This window comes from Papio anubis, chromosome 9, assembly GCF_008728515.1.
Source record: "Papio anubis isolate 15944 chromosome 9, Panubis1.0, whole genome shotgun sequence".
Lineage (NCBI taxonomy): Eukaryota > Metazoa > Chordata > Mammalia > Primates > Cercopithecidae > Papio > Papio anubis.
Genome location: NC_044984.1, coordinates 74,867,334 through 74,888,981, shown reverse-complemented (window position 1 = coordinate 74,888,981; position 21,648 = coordinate 74,867,334). Strand labels below are relative to the sequence as shown.

At 34.8% G+C, this 21,648-nt stretch overlaps 1 protein-coding gene, 1 long non-coding RNA gene and 1 pseudogene across 4 annotated transcripts in view; 1 reads left to right on the top strand and 2 right to left on the bottom strand.

Annotated features, from left to right (window-relative positions):
• Positions 1-21,648, bottom strand: part of PTPRQ (protein tyrosine phosphatase receptor type Q) — a 219,140-nt gene that overhangs the window by 71,931 nt on the left and 125,561 nt on the right. For both annotated transcript variants that reach the window (XM_031650636.1, XM_031650637.1), the window contains exons 26-27: positions 18,696-19,019; positions 2,628-2,749 (exon numbers count right to left, since the gene is read on the bottom strand). In XM_031650636.1, the coding sequence (XP_031506496.1) occupies positions 2,628-2,749; positions 18,696-19,019 (446 nt within the window). The remainder of the gene's footprint in view (positions 1-2,627; positions 2,750-18,695; positions 19,020-21,648) is intronic.
• The window catches only part of LOC116268902, a 132,216-nt gene that overhangs the window by 99,297 nt on the left and 11,271 nt on the right, over positions 1-21,648 (top strand). Inside the window, exon 2 of the long non-coding RNA XR_004176134.1 lies at positions 20,137-20,203. This is a non-coding gene — a long non-coding RNA (uncharacterized LOC116268902). The remainder of the gene's footprint in view (positions 1-20,136; positions 20,204-21,648) is intronic.
• Positions 1,304-1,908, bottom strand: LOC101025417 (annotated as a pseudogene). Its single transcript, XR_634870.2, has one exon. The product of XR_634870.2 is annotated as a 40S ribosomal protein S18 pseudogene (transcript).

Below are 21,648 nucleotides of genomic sequence, written 5' to 3'. Positions count from 1 at the left end.
CCAAGTCTTCGCTCTGTGAGAAGTTATTCACCGTCTCTGTGCTTCAGATTTCTTTTTTGCAAAATGAAGGTAATAATATGTACATCAAAATATTGCTAGATAACATGCAATAAGATAATGCATAGGAAGAGACGAACATGTAACTTGTATAAAATAAGCAATTAAAATATTCGTTATCTTCCCATTCTACTCTCTTTCCCTTGCTCACTTTGAAACTCAGCAAGAAAGCTACAAGAATGAGATTACAAAATCATTTCTTAAGATGTTTTTTTTCTTCCTTTAAGCAGAATTTCCAAGGGAGAACTATTTTCGTTAATAAAGTGCCTTTCATTTGACAGAGTAAAGCTTTATCATTTTATAATTTGTTTTTAATGCATATTCCCAGGACATTCATCATTCATGCTAATTATTTTTGGCTAATTATGTACTAAAATCTTCACAAATATGCTCTACAAAAGGAACAGAAAATAGAGACTGAATTGGAGAACAAATACATCAATAATTCTTCAAATTTTATTTTAATGATGACAGGTCTTTTGAGATAGAAGTATTATATCTCCTTTTAAGGAATACTACAAAGACATAATAAAATGTTAAAGCTGGACAAGAGACAGAGGTAGAGAGAAAGGAGGAGAAATCACGATGTTATCCAATTTAATGCATAAGATGCTATTAGAAAACTGTGTCCAACGGGCTCAGCAAAACCCAAGCAGGGTGCAAAGGAAATACTTCCAATCTTTATTCTGGCTAATAGTTCTGCATTATCGACATCATTGAGCATCCTATCTTACATACAGGGTTTGACTTTCATGCCTGGATTTCCGTCTAAATGACTGTCTACTCCCATTCCATCTCTTCAGTGGCCTCTTATTTAAGTATTGATATTCCCCAGGATGCTATCTTTGGGTTGTCATCTTTGCACATTCCATAGTGAATCTCACTCACTCCTATAATTTTGACTATCTTCTAAATACTAACATTTCCCAAATCTGCAAATCCAGAATTTCTCTCCTGAGCTCCAGATCCATATTTAATACTGCCAATGTGTGTATTGACCTGGAGGACTACCACATATTTCAAACTCAGTGTGTCTAATACTGAACCCATTCTTTTCCTCTACAGATCTGTTCCTCCTCATAATCTTATGTCATATAACTTACAATCATCCTTAATTATCCTACTCACTCACCATCATGAGTTAGTTGATTTTTCACCAAATTCTATAGATTTAGATTATTTTTCATTCTGTTTTCTTGTTACATTTCCTCTGTTCTCTTACCTTGCCCTTTTTTTGTGTGTGTGTGTGTATAAACTATTTATTAACAGACAAGGCCTACAGACTTATTTCTTCTTGGACACACCCACGGTGCGGCCACGGCGGCCAGTGGTCTTGGTATGCTGGCCTCGGACACGAAGGCCCCAGAAGTGGCGCAGCCCTCTATGGGCCTGAATCTTCTTCAGTCGCTCTAGGTCTTCACGGAGCTTGTTGTCCAGACCATTGGCTAGGACCTGGCTATATTTTCCATCCTTTACATCCTTCTGTCTGTTCAAGAACCAGTCTGGGATCTTGTACTGGCGTGGATTCTGCATAATGGTGATCACACGTTCCACCTCATCCTCAGTGAGTTCTCCCGCCCTCTTGGTGAGGTCAATGTCCGCTTTCCTCAACACCACATGAGCATATCTTCGGCCCACACCCTTAATGGCAGTGATGGCAAAGGCTATTTTCCGCCGCCCATCGATGTTGGTGTTGAGTACTCGCAAAATATGCTGGAACTTTTCAGGGATCACTAGAGACATGGTGGCAGCACAAGCGGCGGCGTGTAGGCCTCCTGTGGAAGCTCCTTGCCCTTTTATAGTTTCCTGTCTCCTTGCCTGATTTTGCACCCCCATACTGCTCTAAATCTGTCCTCTACACTGCAACCATACCTATCCTACACAGTAGAAATCTGTATCACCAACTGGCACCCCACTGCCCTTAACGTAAAACCCTAACTCTGTAACTTGTTATATAGTCGGCCTCCAGATCTAGCCTCATCTCTTAGAACTTTTTTTTTAAATGCTATGACCTGGGATTGCCAAAAGACTTGATTTTTCTTGAATGAGGCTTACTTTTTTATACCCCTATTCCCATTTACCTTTTATGTTCTGCTTCACTTATTTTTCAAGACTTAGTTCTGATGTTATTTTATCTAGAAGATATTTCTCCTAATGCCTTCTTTCTTCTCATTTTGTATTATGAATCACTTTCTACTGTATGTAAACCAGATCTTTGTATTACTACCAATTCAACCACTTGTATGTGTGTATATACACATATGATATATATATTCTATATGCTGATAATAAATATAATAATAGTGTTACTAATATTTTATATTTATTGAGCATTTATCATGTGTCAGGTAACGTTCCAAGTTCTTTATGCATGTTAACTGATTCAGTCCTCATACCCTGTTTACTATTATTAATCTTTACTTTACAGATATAGACATTGAAACACAAACAGTAAAGTAATTTTCCTAGTGTCTAACAGAGCCAAAATTCAAATTCAAAAAGTCTGGTTCCAAATCTTGTATTATTAACAATTTTATACTGACTTTTACAGAAGGTAAGACATGCCTTACCGATTTGACATCAATCAGATAATATGTTGGTCCAGTAATGACAGCAGGTTCCCTCCAGCTTATGCTGATGCTGAAAGGTGATGTTGCTACTACATGAACATTTTCAGGAGGACCATCTGGAGCTATGACAATAGAAAATCAATTATCTCGCTACATTAGAATTAGCACTTGCTACAGTATAATAATAGAAAAGACCATGAAAAATGGATAGTCATAATGAATTAATTTTACATTAATTTATACTTCACAGAGTGCTAAAGGCATTACCAAATAAAAAGATCCAATTATTTAAAATTAGTTACTCTACGTGAACAACTTCCACATGAAAACTTAATTAATTAAAATCATAAGTACATTATTTTGAAAGTTGAAATAATACTTTGAAAGGAAAGCATTACTATTGCTAAAGTAAACCTTTTTAAACAAATAAATATTTTTCTTTTAAAACAGTTAACCTAGCAATGCTGTTTTAAGAAAACCGTTGCAGAAATGTAGTATTTGACTACAGAGAGATAGAGAAGCACAGTTGAAAATTAAAACTGGTATAATGAAAGTATACATATATTGTTTTACAAATGTAAATTGAGTTGATTTTATTGTTTTCGCTGAGGGTGGAGAATACGAAAGCGTTATTCAATTGTTCTGATCTATTATTAGAAATGCAATCTTCAAATATTTCTTGAATTCCTCATGATTCCAATTAAATTCTTTAATTTGTTCTACTTTCTTAATTTGTCCTACTTTGTTATGTTTTCAGTGATTCAAAACAAGAGACAATATCTTAAAAATGTTTCTGTTTAAAATCCTTATGTGTACAATTTCAATCTGTGAAGCCACTAGGAATTAGGAGAGATAATAGTATGCAGGGAAAGGTTTAGCCACAGTTAATTTCACACAGACATTAACCTAAGAACACTGCTGCACACACCTCTGTTCTTTCGGGGCCCCTAGTCAGTTCTAATGATATTAAATATTGGGAGATAAGTATTTCCCAGTATTTTCAATTTTTAAATACATATGGGCAAACATTATTGAGAAAGTACTATCCCACAGATCCTTAGAAGATATAATCTGGAAGATAAAATATTCCTTTCCTCAAATAATTCATAATCTAGCAAGAATACAAGTTGTATGATCTTGGTCAAACACCAAAATGTTTGAACCTCAGTTTCCCCATCATATGAATATTTTATAGTGCTTTAAAAGGAATTATGAAAACAAAGTATGTAAAAGTGACTAGTTCAGTATTTGCCACATTGTCGTCAATTATCAAGATATCATAAAAGATAAAGATAAGGGATAAATAGAAATAAATAACTATAAATATAATCTACAATGAGAGAGCAAAGTGATGATACAGATGAGGCAGGGTTGCAAGGTAAAGACGCACTGTGAAGGTGGGAATTGCACTAGGCCTTGATAGATGCGAAGGATACAGCAGGGTTGGGGCACTTCTATGATAAGGGGAGGATCATAGAAAAGTCACAAAGACATAAACAACAGGATCCACAGACAGATGGAGTTGTATTGATGTAGAATTGCTTATCTTGGTAATGTTATTATTTACAAGTACAAAAATATTATTCTAGGAAGGAGTCAACAAACTTCACCAGATTTCCAAAAGGATTCACGGTACAAAAAAAGATTCAGAATCCCTAAATCCAAGAAACAGAACTATTACAGAGAGACTAGCATCTATGAAGGAATAAAAATGAACAAGCCCAAGCAGTAATTTAGGAATTAAGCTAGAGAGTACTTCATTGTTATGTAAAAGAATTTGGAGTTTATTCTTTAAATAGTGGGATTCCACTGAGGTTTCTGAGAAAGGAATTATTTTTCCATTGATTTAGGAAGACAACTCAGGTAGCGATGAAAAAGTTATCTGAAGCACACTGAGTGTAGATAAGCTCTTTCCAAAAAGCCAAGTAAGACATGAGATCCCAAATAGGAATAGTGACAGAAGGGATAGATAGGAGGAGATGAAACCTAGAGTCACTATAGAAAGATTAATAAAAAGAACTCAGGGAATAATTTGATGTGGGTGCAAATTGAGATAGAGAAAGTAGTAGAAGCTAATTCATGCATTAATATTGGTGAATTTTGACAGTTTACACCATCTCATTCAGGAACATACACTGATTTTGGTGGGGTAAGACTATGGTAGGAGATGATAAATTTGGATTTGTATTTGTTGAGTTTGAGAACCTCCAGAAGTCTGAGCTGCCTACCTGGCAAATGGAAAGATGAGCTTGGAATGAGGCAAATAGGATCAGAATGGAGAAAGTTTTTGTCCTTGTTTTTAAATTGCAGATAAAAGTTGGGATGGTATAAATATGGGTAGTGTATCTTGTTCAAGTGAATCACACGTTCTGAAGAGAGTCAAAAGGTTTATTTAAATACCAGATAGGTATAAGATGTTACTATCATTTGAACGTGTCCCCTCCAAAATTTAGATGTTGAAATGCAATGGCCAATGGGATGGTATGAAGAGGTGGGGCCTATAAGAGGTGAGTACATCATGAGAATGCCTCCCATGGTGAATGGGATTAAGGTCCTTATAAGAGAGGCTTCATGAAGCATTTGGATAGCTTGCCCTTCTGCTTTCCACTGTGTGAGGACATGCGTTCCTCTCCTCCAGAGGGTGTAACCCTCACCAGATAAGCAAATCTGTCTGCACCTTCATCTTGGACCTCCCAGCTTCCAGAACTATGAGAAAACAAATGTCTGTTCTTACAAATTACCAAGTCTCTGATACTTTGTTATAGCAACACAAAACAGACTAAGAGATTAATAGTGGTGACAATCTTTAAACTATGAATAAGTAATTGATATTTAGAATATATTTCTTAGGCATATAACATTACGTCTATGGAATTTAGGTGCACAACTCAATCCAAAAATATTTTAATAATAGCATTGACATATTTTAATAATAGTGCTTGACTGTAACCATACAGGAATCTAGAAAATACATTTTAGGAAGTTTCAGTGAACAAATACCTTTGGAGTGACAAAGATACTCTTCCTATTTGTACTTCTGAAAACTGTGCAATAATCTGAACATTGACACCCCTTACTCAAAGATCCAGTTTCATATTGCCAAGAAAACATCCAGGGGAGAGGGTGAAGAAAGGATGCTCCAGGATTCAGGGATTTGATGAGCTAAGAGGTGCTAATGATGAAGACAGAATTGGGTACACAGTTTCTCCAACAACTAAGGTATCAAGGAATCATGCACATACACTGCATAAACAGACATTTTCATTCTTTTTACTGCTAGCTTATGATCTTAGGAAAACCGCCTCAAATTGTAGCCTAATTCATTTAGGTAATTATACATAACAGATGAGAGCCATAAGAGGTCTCCCACCATCAGCATAATTAATTGCTTTGAAAAATATAAATATAAGATGCTTTGTGGGTTTCAATGGCCTCTCTTCTGCCTCTGACTCTATAAAAGAGGATGGGATATGAGCTATGAATAAATGTATTAAGGCTCCTTTATTATTAATGTTTTTTGCAAAATTTGACTTCCAGCTCTGTAAGAACCAGTGTGGAGAGAAACGATTTTCTGACCGGCCACACATTTCAAGTGGTATAAAACAGGAAAATATTTTAGAGTCCCCTTGTCTTTATTATAACCAAATGTTTAGTTGGCTTTGAGAATAAACTTATGCATTCATTGAATGAATAAATATTTATTAAGCAATTAATATGTGCTAGGCACTAGGAGGACAAAAATCCCATACAGGTGATCAAGGTAGCTTTTGATCCACCCATAAAGCTTCTACTGTTTAACCTTTTTCATTTAGTAACAGTTTACTGAACACCTATGATATGCCAGGCACTTTGGAAGTGCTGGGAATAGAGAAGAGAACCAAAGAGACAAAGATCATGGAACTTCTATTTTAATGCAATTGAGAGACAAATAGTATATATTAGAAAAATATAAATAAATGAATATATAATACACAAGTAAATTATATACCATGTTAGGAAGTCTTATGTACCATGATGAAAAATGAGACAAGGTCATGGGAATGAGGATGCTTAAGGGTGTTACTATTTTAAATATAGTGGTCAGCACATGCCTCACTAAACAGATAACATTTAAACAAATATTTGAAGGAGGTGAGAGAATACTGTTTGGAGGAAGGGTGTCCAGGAGGAGAATGGCCCGTGCGAAGACCCTGAGGCAGGATTTCGGCTGGTATGTCCGAAGAATAACAAGGACCACAGTGAAGCTGAAGCCCAGTGAGTTGGAATGAGAATCTGAGAGGAAATGGGGGCCAGATAATGTAAGGCCACTAAGACCAGCGTTAATGTCTTCCTTTGTAAGTATGGCTATTATGAACAAAAAGACAAACACCATGAAGTAGAAGGGGCTGTGATAGATTGTGATCCTTGGTATCTAACTCATACCAGAAACATGGGCTAAAATTAATTACATCAAAAAGGAAAGGTCATCTCCAAAATCTATTTGATTCATGTACCTCTGTAACATATACTACTCGATGCTGTTGGAGCTCTACTTTTCAACCTAACTCATTCTAGCAAGCAAGTAGAGTGGCACATTATTGTTGCCCAGACATCATGAAAAATGTATGGAGAATTTTCTGCGGCTAAGAAAGTTGTGAGATTTTTCTGCGGTAGCTTGTATCTGGAAAAAATTCTGTATCTCTGCTCTATAATGGCTTCCTCGGGTCTCAATTGAGGACAAAGTACAAAACCATTTCCCAAGGAAACTTTGGCTTGTGAGTATGTCTGTATGCCAGCTCAGAAGGCAATATAACGCTTTACTTTCAACTTCTCTTCTTTCACAATAAAACGTCAACGCTGCAATCATTCCTTTAATACTAGCAATCAAAGCCCTCATCAGGGAGTGTGTGACCCCAAGCAGAGCTAAAAGAAAAGTGACATCAAAGATCATTCATGACAACACATATAATCACCTATACTACTAAATATTTTAAGTTCCTTGCACTGATCAATGATTATAAAAAAGCAAGGTATTTAGCCCCTTGCTGAGCTATGCTTTAAAGTCATTTCTTGAACTTTTCCCAAAATCGTTTTCCCTCCTTTCTTCCTTTTTTAAAAGAAACAATCACTCTAAACAATGTTTGCATTTTCAATAAAGTTCTCGATAAAAGTGCCTGTCTTGTTACACAAGTTTCCTGTGTTGAATCCTTTGTCAAAAATTTCTTTCAGCATGTATTTTGCCAACTTGTATTCTTGAAGGATTAGAGCTCCTAAATCCAAACTAAAAAATAAAAGTAAACTTATATAACTGAATATATATATATATATATAAAAAATATAACAAGATATGTTTCACCTGTCTGGACCAATGAAAGATAATTGTTTGATTAATTCACAGGTAATTTAAGAGAAATATTTATGCCCGTCTATTATAAAACAGCATCTAATTATTTTAGTATTGTACAGTATTATAATATACTTATATACATATACAAATTATTTTAGGTATTTTTCTTATGAAATTTAACAAAATTCTCAAAACATATAATAAAATACATCCAGCATTTTCTCTGTTATCACAGCATATAGTAAACTACTACTAGTGTCACATAAGGGTGGCTACAAAATTACATTTATGAATGTCAACTACAAAAATAAAGGGAGCTTATGGTGGCAAAGGTATGAGGAGTTGAAAATATGCCAGTTTAAAAGCTTAGTAACTTATAAGCATCTTTGGGAGATTTTGTTTGTCTCCCCATATACTGTCACATTCTGATTTAGGATTGTTTGTGAAATGAATCTAGTCAGTAATGGGCCAAGATATCACTCTACCCTTTCTGTTATAAATCACAGCAATTTACTCAGTAGGAATGATCTATCCTTATTCTCTCATTCCCCATAATCCAATCACTTCCTCTCATAAGCACTTTCCCCCTGGTTTTCACCATAATGCATTTTCTGTAACTAACAACCATCATTTCCTGATTATCATGCTTCTATACTTGCACAGGAATGTGGGTCTTACGTGGGTCAGGGTCATCTTTCCCATCCATCTGTGTCTTGATGCTAAGTGTGTTAGCTGAAAGGTGAGTCTGGATAGACCATCATTTTGCCTAGTCCATATGAAAGTTTGAATGCCCCCATCCATGCCACTTTGATTAAGAACCTACAAGTTTTAGTGTGCCTAATACTATTATTCTAGAAAATACTCTGTGGTTTTTAACGTACTTCGTTATGATGACTTTTCTAAAAGAATAAACACAAATGAATCAATGGTTTGACAGCAACTCACAAAACAGGAAACTTCAGCTCTATATAGCTGCAATTTAAATTGTCTGCACAACTGTTTGAATTTAAGTTCAGTATAAAAAGTTTACTAAAAGGGCCTACCATCCAGGGTGTTTTAGTTTCAGGATTTGGTACACTAGGCCACCAGATTTCTAGTGACTGTCATCACTAAATGAAGGGCTCTGTTGTTTCTCAGCTACACAAATATTAACAACTTCAAGGACTACTAGTCGACTTTGACTCAGCACATCCGGACAAATTAACACTGAGTGTTAGATGTCTCTCAGGATTAGAAGAAATCCAACAGGCTGGTGGATTCCTGTGTCTTAAGCAATTCAGGGCATCAAGCGCCCTGAAGTAGCTCTGCAGCTGGATTCATTATATTTCCACACAGCAAGAGTATCTCAGGACATATTCCTGTCCACTGGTTAAAACACTTTGATAACTGGCTATGCTTTTGTAGTTTGGATGTTTTCCTAGAGCCCAGGGATTTCGCTGACCAAAATGCAACACCACTGTTGGTGTAGGAAATATTTCCTGTCATTTTATAAGATGTTAATTGTGTTTTCTAATTAGATTTCCTAACAGCAAGGTGGTGCTGCAGAGGGTATAGTATAATGGTGTTACAAATACAGCAAGCCCAAGAATTTGTCAGATTAGATTCATGAGTACTAAGAATGATTCATGGATGTTCATAGTATTAGACCTCACTGTATGATATTTTATTTGATGCTTAAATGAGTTATTTTCTGACTAATTTCAGACTGGCTTAAGTTGGAAAAAAATACAAAATACAAAAAAAACCCTCTCAGTTTCAATACTGGCCATGCCAGGTAAGAATGAAAATACTATAATAACTACTATTACTTTAGAATCAGATAATATATATTTTCTGAGAATAGCATCATGTTTATAAAACAACTTTTTACAACAGTGGTCCTCAAAATGTGTCTCCAGGCGAGCAGCATCAACATCACTGGGGAAGCCATAGAAAAGCAGTTTCTGAGGCACTACCCCAGACTTACTGAATCAGAAACCGTGAGTGTGGGGCTCAGTCCTCCAGGTGGTTGTAATGATTGCAGTTCAAGTTTAAGAACCACTGCTCTATAATGTCAACATGCCATTTGAAGATATAGTGACACTGCTCTTCAGATTAGATGACCAATGATTACAACTCTTAGAAATAGGGGTGGAAAAAGGGAATTGAATTATTCCTTCTGTGAAGACTAGGGAAGCAGATATAAAGGAAGTTTGGGGGCTGGTAATCAACATGGAAACATGTATCGAGCCATCAAATTCTCCACAGACTGGTCTCCTCCTACCTTTCATTCTATTTTAATTCTGGATAAACTATGAAGAGGGTTCTCCCTACTCACTTCCTCCCATCTCAAAGTTTCTAGAATAATAATAGGTCAGCATGTTCCATTAGAGCATAAAATATCACCGCTTTCATGCTACCATGAAGCTCTGCATTGGAACAACCTGGAATAATTCAGGTAAGGCCATCGCCATAATGGAGTCTTAGGACCAGGATAAATGTTGCTATTTTCTTCTCATATTCATTTGTATGCAGGCATAATTGGGGTAAAAAAAATATCTAGGATATCATTAAAGAAAAATAAAAACCAAGGGTTTCAGAAACCTCAAAAGTATAATTTTGAGGTGTGTGTCAAAATTCTCACTCAATTTGTCTTGGGAGATGATTGGGCAGTTGGATAGCTTCTCTATGTGATATTAGCTAGTACCTCTCCATCTCTTGGTACTTGTCTAAAACCCTGAGGCTTTGCTCAAGTCCTAGTCAAGATCTAAGAGTGCAGACTGTGCTAGAAATAAAGACTTATGAATGAATTAATGTTTTAAATACTTAGAATAGTACCAGCACATAGCGAACACCCAATAAGGTAAGTCATTGCTAATATTCTTCACTGTGCAGCCTAGGGCTCTCATTTTATTTACTAGGCATGAACAAAAAGTGACCAAGACTCCATACATAGTAATCCTAGGATTTTTCTATAATTTGGAATTTTCATAGTTAAATCAGAATTTTCTCTACTTTCTTAGTAAATGCAGAAGAAATGGGAGCTGAAATTTTGCTGACCTAGGGCCTAATGCTGAGCTAGAACTTAGAATTGAGGTTAAAGACAAAAATTCACAAGGCATTACACCTACTTTACGCTTCTTGCTGAATGAACAGAAAGAAGATTCTCAGAAGCATAAAAGTTAATTCGATTCAACATGAAATTTAGTTTGAGATCCCAGAGAAAATAGGAGAATTCATTTGAAGTTTAAAAAGATAAAATACAGCTAAGTTATAAATGGGGAGAAAATTTCCTCCCCTTTTTCCTTTATGAAAAGCAGACTTTCTAAAATATTGATGATTAAAAAAAAAAAAAACAGTGATAATCCTTACACTTTTCTCTGTTTGATTTTTAGTGATTTTGCTACAACTTTCCACTTGCTTATGTAAATAGGATTTCAAGACAAGTATTTTTATTTTAATTCTAGAATATTTGCATCATAACCTAGCATAAGGTCTTTTGAAATCAGATATATAGTTGAATGCTTTATTACTTTAATATTATATGCTTTCTATGATTTCCTTTAAATTATGATTTCACCCATATATCTCTTCTTTGTAATCACACTTAGCACTCCAAATTTAAACATCGTTCTTCCTCTTTGTTCTTTCATGGACCATCAACCTATTATAATTCTGTCTCACTATACATATTTATTATCAGCTCATTATCTCAGTTAATCATTTAGATATTTTTAATGCTTCTCCAATCTATTCTGAATTGGGCATTTATTATTTTCCTTCACTGTTTGAAATATTCCTAAATGCAATAATTATTTCTTTCCTATATGCAATAATTCATATTTTTATATGTAATAGGAATATTTCATATATGCAATTATTTATATTTCTTATGTTAATTAATGAAAAGAAAAGTCACAAAATGATCAACAATATAAAATAGACTGGTTTTGTGAAATAAAAGAAGCTGAATATATCAAACATGAAAAGTAACTGGCCAGGAGAATTTTGATTTTGGCAGTAACAATGCAAGTATTTGAAAGACAAGATTTAGACCAAAAAAACTGAAAAAAATCAGTATGAACTATTTTAAAATATGGAGAATTTTGACACTGTAATACTTTAACAATAAAGTCAAATGCCTTTCTTCCATATTCATAAAAAGTCTTAGATTAAAAGTAGGCACAGGGGACAGAAAGGTACATAAGACATGCTCAGCTGGCTATTTCTGCTTTTAAGGAACTCAAAGTCCCACAAAAGAAAGAGAGAGAAATAACTATGATGCAATATGCTCACTTGTTGAGAAACAAGTTTTGGGAGGTGGGACTGGAAATAAGGATTTCTGAAAGGCTTCTCAAAAGAGCTACTTAAAAACATAGCAAAAAGATAGCTGGTCACCAGAAGAGGAGGAAAGAAAGGACAATAAGAAAGAACAGCAAAGATTCTGGACCATAAAGGAGAAAGAATAGTGCCTGTATGAGAAATATAAACCAAATCATAAGTGACCTTGTAGAGCTTACTAATGGGCATAGTTTTAACATGCAGGCAAATAGAAAATGATCAAAGATTTTCAGCAGAGGAACATCATGGTCAGGCAGGTGTATTGAAATGCTGAGTTCAGATGAATGGTAGAAAATGAGAGCAGAAATACTAGTTAATCTCTTTTGTAATCATCTAAGAGATAAATGTAAAAGTCTGGATTTAGAGACACTTGAAAAGAAAAATAAACAAATACAAGAGATATTTAGAAGGTAAATACAGTAGGACTCAGGTTTTGCCTTGTGGGGGATGAGAGTAGGTAAAAAGAACTAAAAATGATTTCTAGGTAACTAGTTTGAAGAACTAGATGAATAATGGTGTGGTAAACTGAGACACGGAACACATAGAAAGGAAAAGACTTGCAAGAGAAGGTGGCAATATGGAATTTGAGATGTCTGTGGGAATCTAAGTGGTTATACCAATAACTTCAATATTCAGGCCTAGAGGACAGAGAAGTTGTCTTGAATTACCCATTAGGGAGTCCTGCGCACCTAATTTAGAAGACTTTCAACAGCATCTAACTAATTTTTCAGAAGTGCAACCATCATGTCTAGAATAAATGATATTTATTTTCTCTAGTGGTAGCAAGATGGAGCCCATTTTAATACTGCACTGCCACCAAATGAACTTCTAAATGTCTTGAATTATAGATTCCTATTTATTTATGGCTAAAATCACTTCTTAACATGATATAATTACTTCTTTATAAAAAGGATAATTTCTATCTCTGTTACTATAACATTTATCACATAAGTGCATTACACAGTTTAGAAGAAACTAAGGAAAACAACCAAACATACAGTAACACATTATTTCTAATTTTAAATAATGTTAAATTGTACTTTGCCCTCTATTTAGTTTTTCTTCTTTTTAGATCATAAAGTTGCATTCCTTAGAAACTTCTTTGATGAGGCATGTTTTGTTGAATTTTTTTTTTAACCTAACAGATGTTTGGGTAGTTAAAATTCCTCATGAGTATGGTATCCTGTGGTTTTCACAACCTAAGTGTTACCCCAGGAATTTTCCTTTCTTGCTGTCTTCCAGTCTTGGTGGTCTATAGGAGATGCACATTACGAGACTCCCATTTCGTTCCGTACTAATTTCACACCCACACTCCTTTAAAGTTGTACATTTCCTCAGCATTAAGTATCTATTGTGCACCACAGAGACATTTAACAGCTTTTGACTTTACATCACCACCACATATATACACACCACTCAAATTGCTTTTGACTTTAAGGATAATCAGAAAAGTAGATGAGTAATATAATTTTCAAGACTATAATGTTTCAAGTTAAATATTTCTGCCATTTTTTAAAAATTTCATGCTTATATTTGTATCTATACACTCTGAGCATGCAGTAGAATTATGGCTATTATACGGATTAGTTGAGGACAAAAGCAATTTGGCTTCAATGATCTAGGTAAGAGCATGTGAGAGAAAGAACGGTTAGCTTGAGTTGGTTGAACGTTGTTTCCCTTATTTATTCTGTTTTACAGGTGTACATTCAGATTCACAGGGTAATCCAATTTAAATCTCAGCTTGCATTCTGACTTTTCGCCCTGATCTTCCATTCTGATGCTCTTCGTTATGGGCTCAGATAGTTAATGATAACATGTTTTCTGATTATATAATCCATTGTAGAAACTTTTATAATATTTATTATTAAAACTAGGTGGTCTTTTATTTGAGTTACTCAAATTTTAAACAATTTGATTTCAAACTACCCATTAATCAATAACTCTTTATCGAGAAGATCCAGGTTTTGACAAGATGTTATATTAGTAAGTGCTTGAGTACGATTTTATGTCATTAGGATAAAATGCAGTTCTCTGAGATAGTTATTTTGTGCTATTTTATATTGTTGTTTAGTCTTTTCTCTAATTCAGAGAAAGAGTTATTGTTTTATCTTATATCATTAAACAACATACCGCATTTTTATTTTATTTTTGAGATGGTGTCTGGCTTTGTCACCCTGGCTAGTGTGCAGTGGCACAATCTTGGCTCGTTGCAAGCTCCACCTCCCGGGTTCAAGCGATTCTCCAGCCTCAGCCTCCCAAGTAGCTGGGATTATAGGTGCGCACCACCATGTCCAGTTAATTTTTTTTTTGTATTTTTAGAAGAGACAGGGTTTCACCATGTTGGAAAGGCTGGTTTCAAATTCCTGACCTCAAACAATCTGCCCACATCGCCTCCCAAAGTGCTGGAATCACAGGCATGAGCCACCACATGACCCATGCCACATTTTTGAGTCAATTATACATAATACAAAACTTATTGTTTTCTTCATCCAAATTATTTTTTGAGTTTGCAAAATGGCCATTATATTTTCATCTTTGTCATGCAGAAGCAACATCTATGAATGCCTTATTTTTAATATTAAAAGGATTATTGCTCTTCAAGACTTTTGTTGCTTAACTGTTCTAATTTCTTTTATTCTTACGTTATTTCACCATATATATGATGTGGCAATAAAATATGCAGTGTATTTTTGTCTTTTGTATGAAATAAAATCTCAAATTATCTCTTCCTGACTTAATATAATAAATAGAACTTTTATTTTGATGTATGCTTATGAAATTCGGAAATTCAAATGTACAATATTTATCATTAGAAAAATGTCTTCTATTCCATTGGAAGCAAACATTTCCTCCATTCTTGAAACTAAAAGAAGAGTAACCAACTCATTGTCAAAACTTAAACAATTATTCTCACCCACATGTGACTACTTAGTTGAAAAGCTGTGAGTTTTGAGAATACAATCATATGTTTGTTATCACAAAATTGAAAAATATAAATCTTTTCATCTTTCTCTCCTAATCACAGTGGTAGAAAGTCCATTTTTTGTGTGTCCCCTGGAAATAAAATATGGCCATAGAACTTAAAAGGTGGTAAGAAGTGGAGGAAATGGGGTGGAAATAATGATATCCAAGTGGAAAGACTTGAGAATGTAGGATTATTTAGAAATCCAACTTTTCAGTTTTATTTACCAACTTCTGAACTGATCATGTTATATGTTGGTTTATGCTAATTAAACATCTTGTATAATAGTGTCAAGTGTGCTTGCAAGGGACTGTGCATTTAAAAAGTTCACTTCCTGGCTCAGTGTGGTAATTAGAAGCAGGTACTCCTCAGTGAGATACTCAGAATGGGAACCCTAGTGGCAGCAGGCACAAAGGCACAGGCATATTTTAATCAAAGGTTACAAATCAGCTGTCCACAAGTCAGATCTAGGCTACTGATGTGTTTGGTTCCAATCTCTGGGCATTTACTCATTTCTGTTTTCTAGTTATATTAGAATAGTTATTTCTTGACAAAATCATCAGGTTCAAAATAACCATACCTACTGACTAACCCCAAAGTAAACTGAATTTTTTCCATATTTTTGCTATCTTTGTGATAGCATCATCATCCTTGTCATCACCTGCACTGGAAAACAATCTTTTTTGTCCTACCCACTGGAACTTATTCAATCAAATTTCTCTCATTCAGGGAATATTTATAGAGTATTTCCTGGTACTGGGAACTATTCTAGACAACAAGAAAATATGGGTGGGATGGTGGCTCATGCTTGTAATCTCAGCACTTTGGGAGGCCAGGGCAGGAGGATCACTTGAGCCTAAGAGTTCAAGACCAGCTTGGGCAACATAGTGAGACCTCATCTATATCAAAAAAATTTAAAAAAATTTAGCCAGTCACAGTGGCATGTGCCTGTAGTCTCAGCTACTTGGAAGGCTGAAGTGGGAGGATTACTTGAGTCCAGGAGGTCAAAGCTGCGGTAAGCTGTGATCATGCCCCTGCACTCCAGCCTGTGTGAAAGAATGAGATCTTATCACAAAAAAAAGCAATAGTAATGATCAAGGCAGACCTTAAACAGAAGCAAATAAAAATGATCATGTAATTATAAATATTCATTAAAATAACATGATATTATATAAGATTACTGCATGACTATTTTAACTATTTTTAGATTGAGTGGTCAGGGAAATTCATTCTGAGCAGAGATCATTTAAGTAGAGATCTATGTTATAAGAAGCTGCTCATGTGAAGAAGGAGGTGGAAGAACATTTTGGTCAAAAGAAACAGGGAACGCAAAGGTGCAAATTCTAAGAATTTATTTTGTGTAAGCAAAAAAAAAAAAAAAAGTCTAGTATGAGTGGAAGACAATGGTAAGGGGGAACATGGCTATAAATAATGTTAAAGTTTAAGGTAAGAGCCAAGTCATATAGGGCTTGTTAACCATGATAAGAAATGCAAAATTTATTCTAAGAGCCATGGGAATTCATTGGTTAGTTTTAAGCAAGAAAGTGACATCATCTGCTTTAGGTTGAAAAAGACCAGTCTGGCAGTGTAAGAGGCTAGTTAGGCTAGTGATGTGGGAGCAGTAATGAAGAGTTGGACTAACGTAATAGTAATGAAAATGGAGGAATTGGGTTAGATAGTGTGGTTGAAATGAATCATGGGCAAGATTGAGGAGGAAAAGAACAGTGCCTGGATTTTCATTTTCTGCAAACAGATAAATAATGATATGAGAAGGTTTGGTATTTGATCATGATAATTTAGAGAAGTATATTCAACACACAAGCCCAGTGATTAGTTGATCAGGCAGATATACTGATCTGGAGATCTAGGCAGCATTCAGGACTGGATATAGTATTTGAGAATAATCGAGATGTAAGTAGACTTTAAAGCTATAGACCAGAATAAGAGCAGTTAGAGTAAAATCTCCTTGGGGTTGTGTGTTGATAAAGAAGAAAAAAGGGCCAAGTATAGCTCTCTCATCTCTCCAATGCTTACAGTTAAAAAACAATTATTTGCTGAGAATAATTCAGCAAAGAGGACTAAGAAGGAACTACCAGGAAGGTAGGAGAAAAAACAGAAGGGCAGACCTTACAGAAACCAAGTGTCAAAGTACCAAAAAGAGAAAAGGTTGGACAATTGTGTCAAAGGCTGAGTTGTCAGGATTCTACCTCAAATGTTGAATTATATTAACAGACATTTGTTGAACATTTACTATTACAAACATTATGCCAGATACTCTGGGAAATTATAACAAGAGACACAATTGGTGGCCTAGAAAATAAAGCCCTCTAGATCAAAGTTTATTTCACTATCTATATCTATAAGTGCTAACATGGTATTTGTCACTGAAAATCTATGTCTGTGTGTGTGTAGGTATATCACTATGCTAATAAGTATCAAAAATGTTTAAGAACATGTGATTTGGATTTGAAAGGGATCATCTTTTAAGAGCCTCAGTCAAGATAGGAAGATGATAACATAAGGTCTATATCTGAAGGGTTTATATGGGATGGGTGGCCTGGCAAACCTGAAATTTGCTCTGGAGGGCTGGGGCAGAAATGGCATTTCAGAGAATGCAGCCATTCCCCAGAGCTCTGGCTTGCAGGACTTGATTTGCAACTTACTTATGTTGCATAGAAACCATCACAATTCTATGTAGACAGAGTTCAGGATAAGGAATATAAATTTATTTACTTAATTATGGTTAATTATATTCTCCAAGCAAGCAGGACAGTTAACTATAAACGTAAAACCTACGTTGCAAGAGCAATCTTTACTTATACATTGATGGTTTGTAGGAAAAGCATTTAAAGTCCTGAAAGATGTATAGATGGCAAAATAATTTCGAGTATTTATGTTTCTTCTCTGTATTTTTTTCTTCTTCCTATCTCAAGCTAGGAGTTGATAGCTTGATAATTCTTTGCCTCAGAATTTTGTGCAGTTGAAAAATACAAGCTGAAAAACTACTTGCAGACAGACCAGTCAGGGTTATTGTGGTCACACGTGTTTGTGTGTAAGTTTGAAGTCACTGAAAAGGTCGTAAAGTTGGGCTTAAAAGCAGCAGAGCCTCCAAATATGTAAAAAAGAATGTGGGCCTGGGTCAAGGGCATTAGATGATAATCAGTATGGCTTAATGGTAGAGCATCAGAGAAGCTTCCCACAATGCACTGTTGCAATATGAGATTCTAGGACATTGGCACAACTTTGGGAGTTTGAGAAAAGCCCTAATAATGACTAACATTGCATTTCTCTTTGGGTTTCAACTAAATTAAAAATAAACATGTTGTTATATATGGTAGTGTCCTCAGTTATTTCTATGTTCAGTGATTTTATACACAATTAGATTAAGTATAAAGCATAATATATAGACAGATACAGAATATAACAGAAATCAATATGTATATGTCAGGACAATACTCACGGCCAGGCAGAGTTTGCGTAGAAATCCAATTTGAAGCATTGCCATAGCCAGCATTGGTGCTGGCAGCCACTTGGAATCTATACCATCTAAATTTCTTTAATCCATATACTGTTTCTTCAGTTAAGTTAGCTTCATAGAGGTATTGAATTTTTTGATATTCAACACATTCTTCGGATTCCCATTCTCTGCATTTTTGAGCACGAAGCTGAGTGGTAATTTTGTAATTTTGAAAGTAGCCAAGGATAGTGTCAGGTCTTATCCATGTCAATGTTGCACTAGTTGACTGTACATCAGAAAAAGCAATATTTGTGGGAACACTGGGAACTAAAAATTAAAGGGAAAAATTAAAAGCAGTTACAATTACCAAACACTTTGTAAACAGAAGAAAGAATAGAATTCTATTATGGAGCAGCTAGTAGAGATCTGTCAAATTACTATAGCATTTAGATTAATTATTCCCACACTTAATGAGAAGAACCTTAGAGTGATGCTTCCAGGACCACCATTTTAAAAGGGTAGAGGGCAAAATAATTGTAATTTATTAATTCTTAATTTTGCTTCCAAATTCAGTCATAAGTGGCTTATATAAACAAACTTTGGCTTCAAATAGAACTACTTCACTGTTACAAAGGAAAACTATATGCTCATGCCATCCTAAGGACTTCCCTAGGTATGGTTTGAGTTTGTAATACTCAGTTCCAAGGGAAGATATTTGTGTATTTAAATGTCTAAATAAACACAAACACATCTTATATCTAGTAAATGTTGATTATAAAACAATTTTAAATAAACAATATTACTGACAGTTTTTAATGTATATAATTCATCTATTTTTTATTTTATCTCAGGCATATTTAGAATTAACACATGGTCCTACTTGGAGTCATTTATTTGCTTTCATACTAACTATTGGTTTGCCAAATGCATACCATGTGTCAGGCTCTGAGCCTGGTGTTAGGGATTGAGGATACAATAAAGCTCATGTCCTGTTTTCAAGAGACAGATTATTGGGCAAGTAATATAAGCATGTTACGGTTAGAAATATGAAAGAGCAATCAATTAAGTGGTATTGGAACTCTTCTCAACCATGCCTTTCTTTGTATATCTTCAAGGACCTTTATTAAGAAGATGGAGATAAAGAGAATCTAAATGATGACATGTGAAAATTACATAATTAATGCAAACTGTATGTTAATATTCACATTTTAAAAAAAGAAAATTAATAAACATTTAGAAGGCTCATTGATCTCTAAAGATATATTAATTCAACAGTCAATAAATATCTAAGAGCATCTAATATGTACAGGTAGAATTGTAGGTGCTGAAAATACAAGGAACAAAACAGACAAAACTTCCTGTCCCTGCAAAATTTAAATTCGGGGTGCTATAAACAATAAAAGTATCAATAAGCATTGTACATAGTCACCTTTTGTATCCACAGGGTACTGGCTCCCAGACCTTCCGTGGAGAACAAAATCAGAAGATGTTCAAGTTCCTTATATAAAACGGTATAGTATCTACATATAAACTACACACATCTTCTCATATAATTCAAATAATCTTAGGTCATTTATAACACCTAACACAATGTAAATGCTCTATAAATAGCTGTTGTACTATTTAGAGATTAATGCCAAGAAATAAAAGTCTGGGCACGTTGGGTACAGACACATTTTGGTTTTGTATATTTTCCATCTGTAGTTGATTGAATCCACAGATGCAGAACACACGGATTCGGAGGGCCAACTGTAGTGTTTTGGATGATGATCAGTGTTATGGAGAAAAAGAAGAATAGGAAGAAGGAGAGTTTCAGGGATACTGAAAATTTAAATTAGGCAATCAGAGAAGGGATTAGAAGATACTAAGTTCCATATGTAGGCAGGGGACCTAGCCATGTGAATATTTCAGAAAGAGAAATTTGAAGCAGAGGAAACTGTATAGTTGCAGGCATGGCTGATATATTTGGAGAGTAACAAGAAGTCCTGAGTGACCGGTGGAAGCTACCAGTATGTGACGCTAGAGGACATTGTCATGGCTTTCATTTGAGCAGAGAAGTGGCAGCCTCTCTCTTTCACAGAATCACTCTAGCTACTGTGTTGAGAACAGACTAAAGGGTAACAAGGCTGGAAACAAGGAGAGTAATTAGCAGGCAACTGCAATGTCAACACAAGAGATCACGGTGGCCTGCTCCATGGTAGTAGCAGTAGAAGCAAAAAGAAACATTCAACTCTTGAATATAATGTGAAGGAGAGCTGGCAAGGTTTGCTGATGTGTGGCATGTGAAATAGCAGAGAAAGAGAGGAATAAAAAATGCCCTAAGGTTTTTGGATTGAGCAAATAAAAAGATGAAGTCACTATTAATCAAGATGTGGGTGACTGCAAGAGGGGTAATCTTTGGGGAGGAAGATTAACAATTTTTTTTGAGTAGGTTAACTTTGAAATTCCTCTCAGATCCCCAGAAGGAGATGATATCAAATACTAGATAGATGCTTGATTTATATATATATATATATATATACACACACATATATATATATATTTTTTTTACCAAAACTGGAAGAGAAGGTATAAAGCCATGGAAGATAGTTAGTAGATTAAAGTCTTATGATAAGATTCAATTACTTTATTTTAAAATATTAATATTTATTATCAAATCTTACTACATTTAATTGAACATTAACCTTAAAAGTAGCAGTAAGATAGACCACTTGGCACACTACTTACCACAAATTCTGTTTTACCTTTATCTATCATGAAGAAAAGCAATTAGAGAAAACACTATCTTTAGGAAAAAAAAATGTACATTTATAGAGGAAGAAGTTTTAGAGTTGGCTAAAAAGTAGAATTTTCATAATTTTTTCAAATCCCTCAGTCACTAAATTTGAACTCAGATCATCTGAACATAAGATACATTTTCAAAATATTCTAACATAAATCAGATGCGTTTGATTGA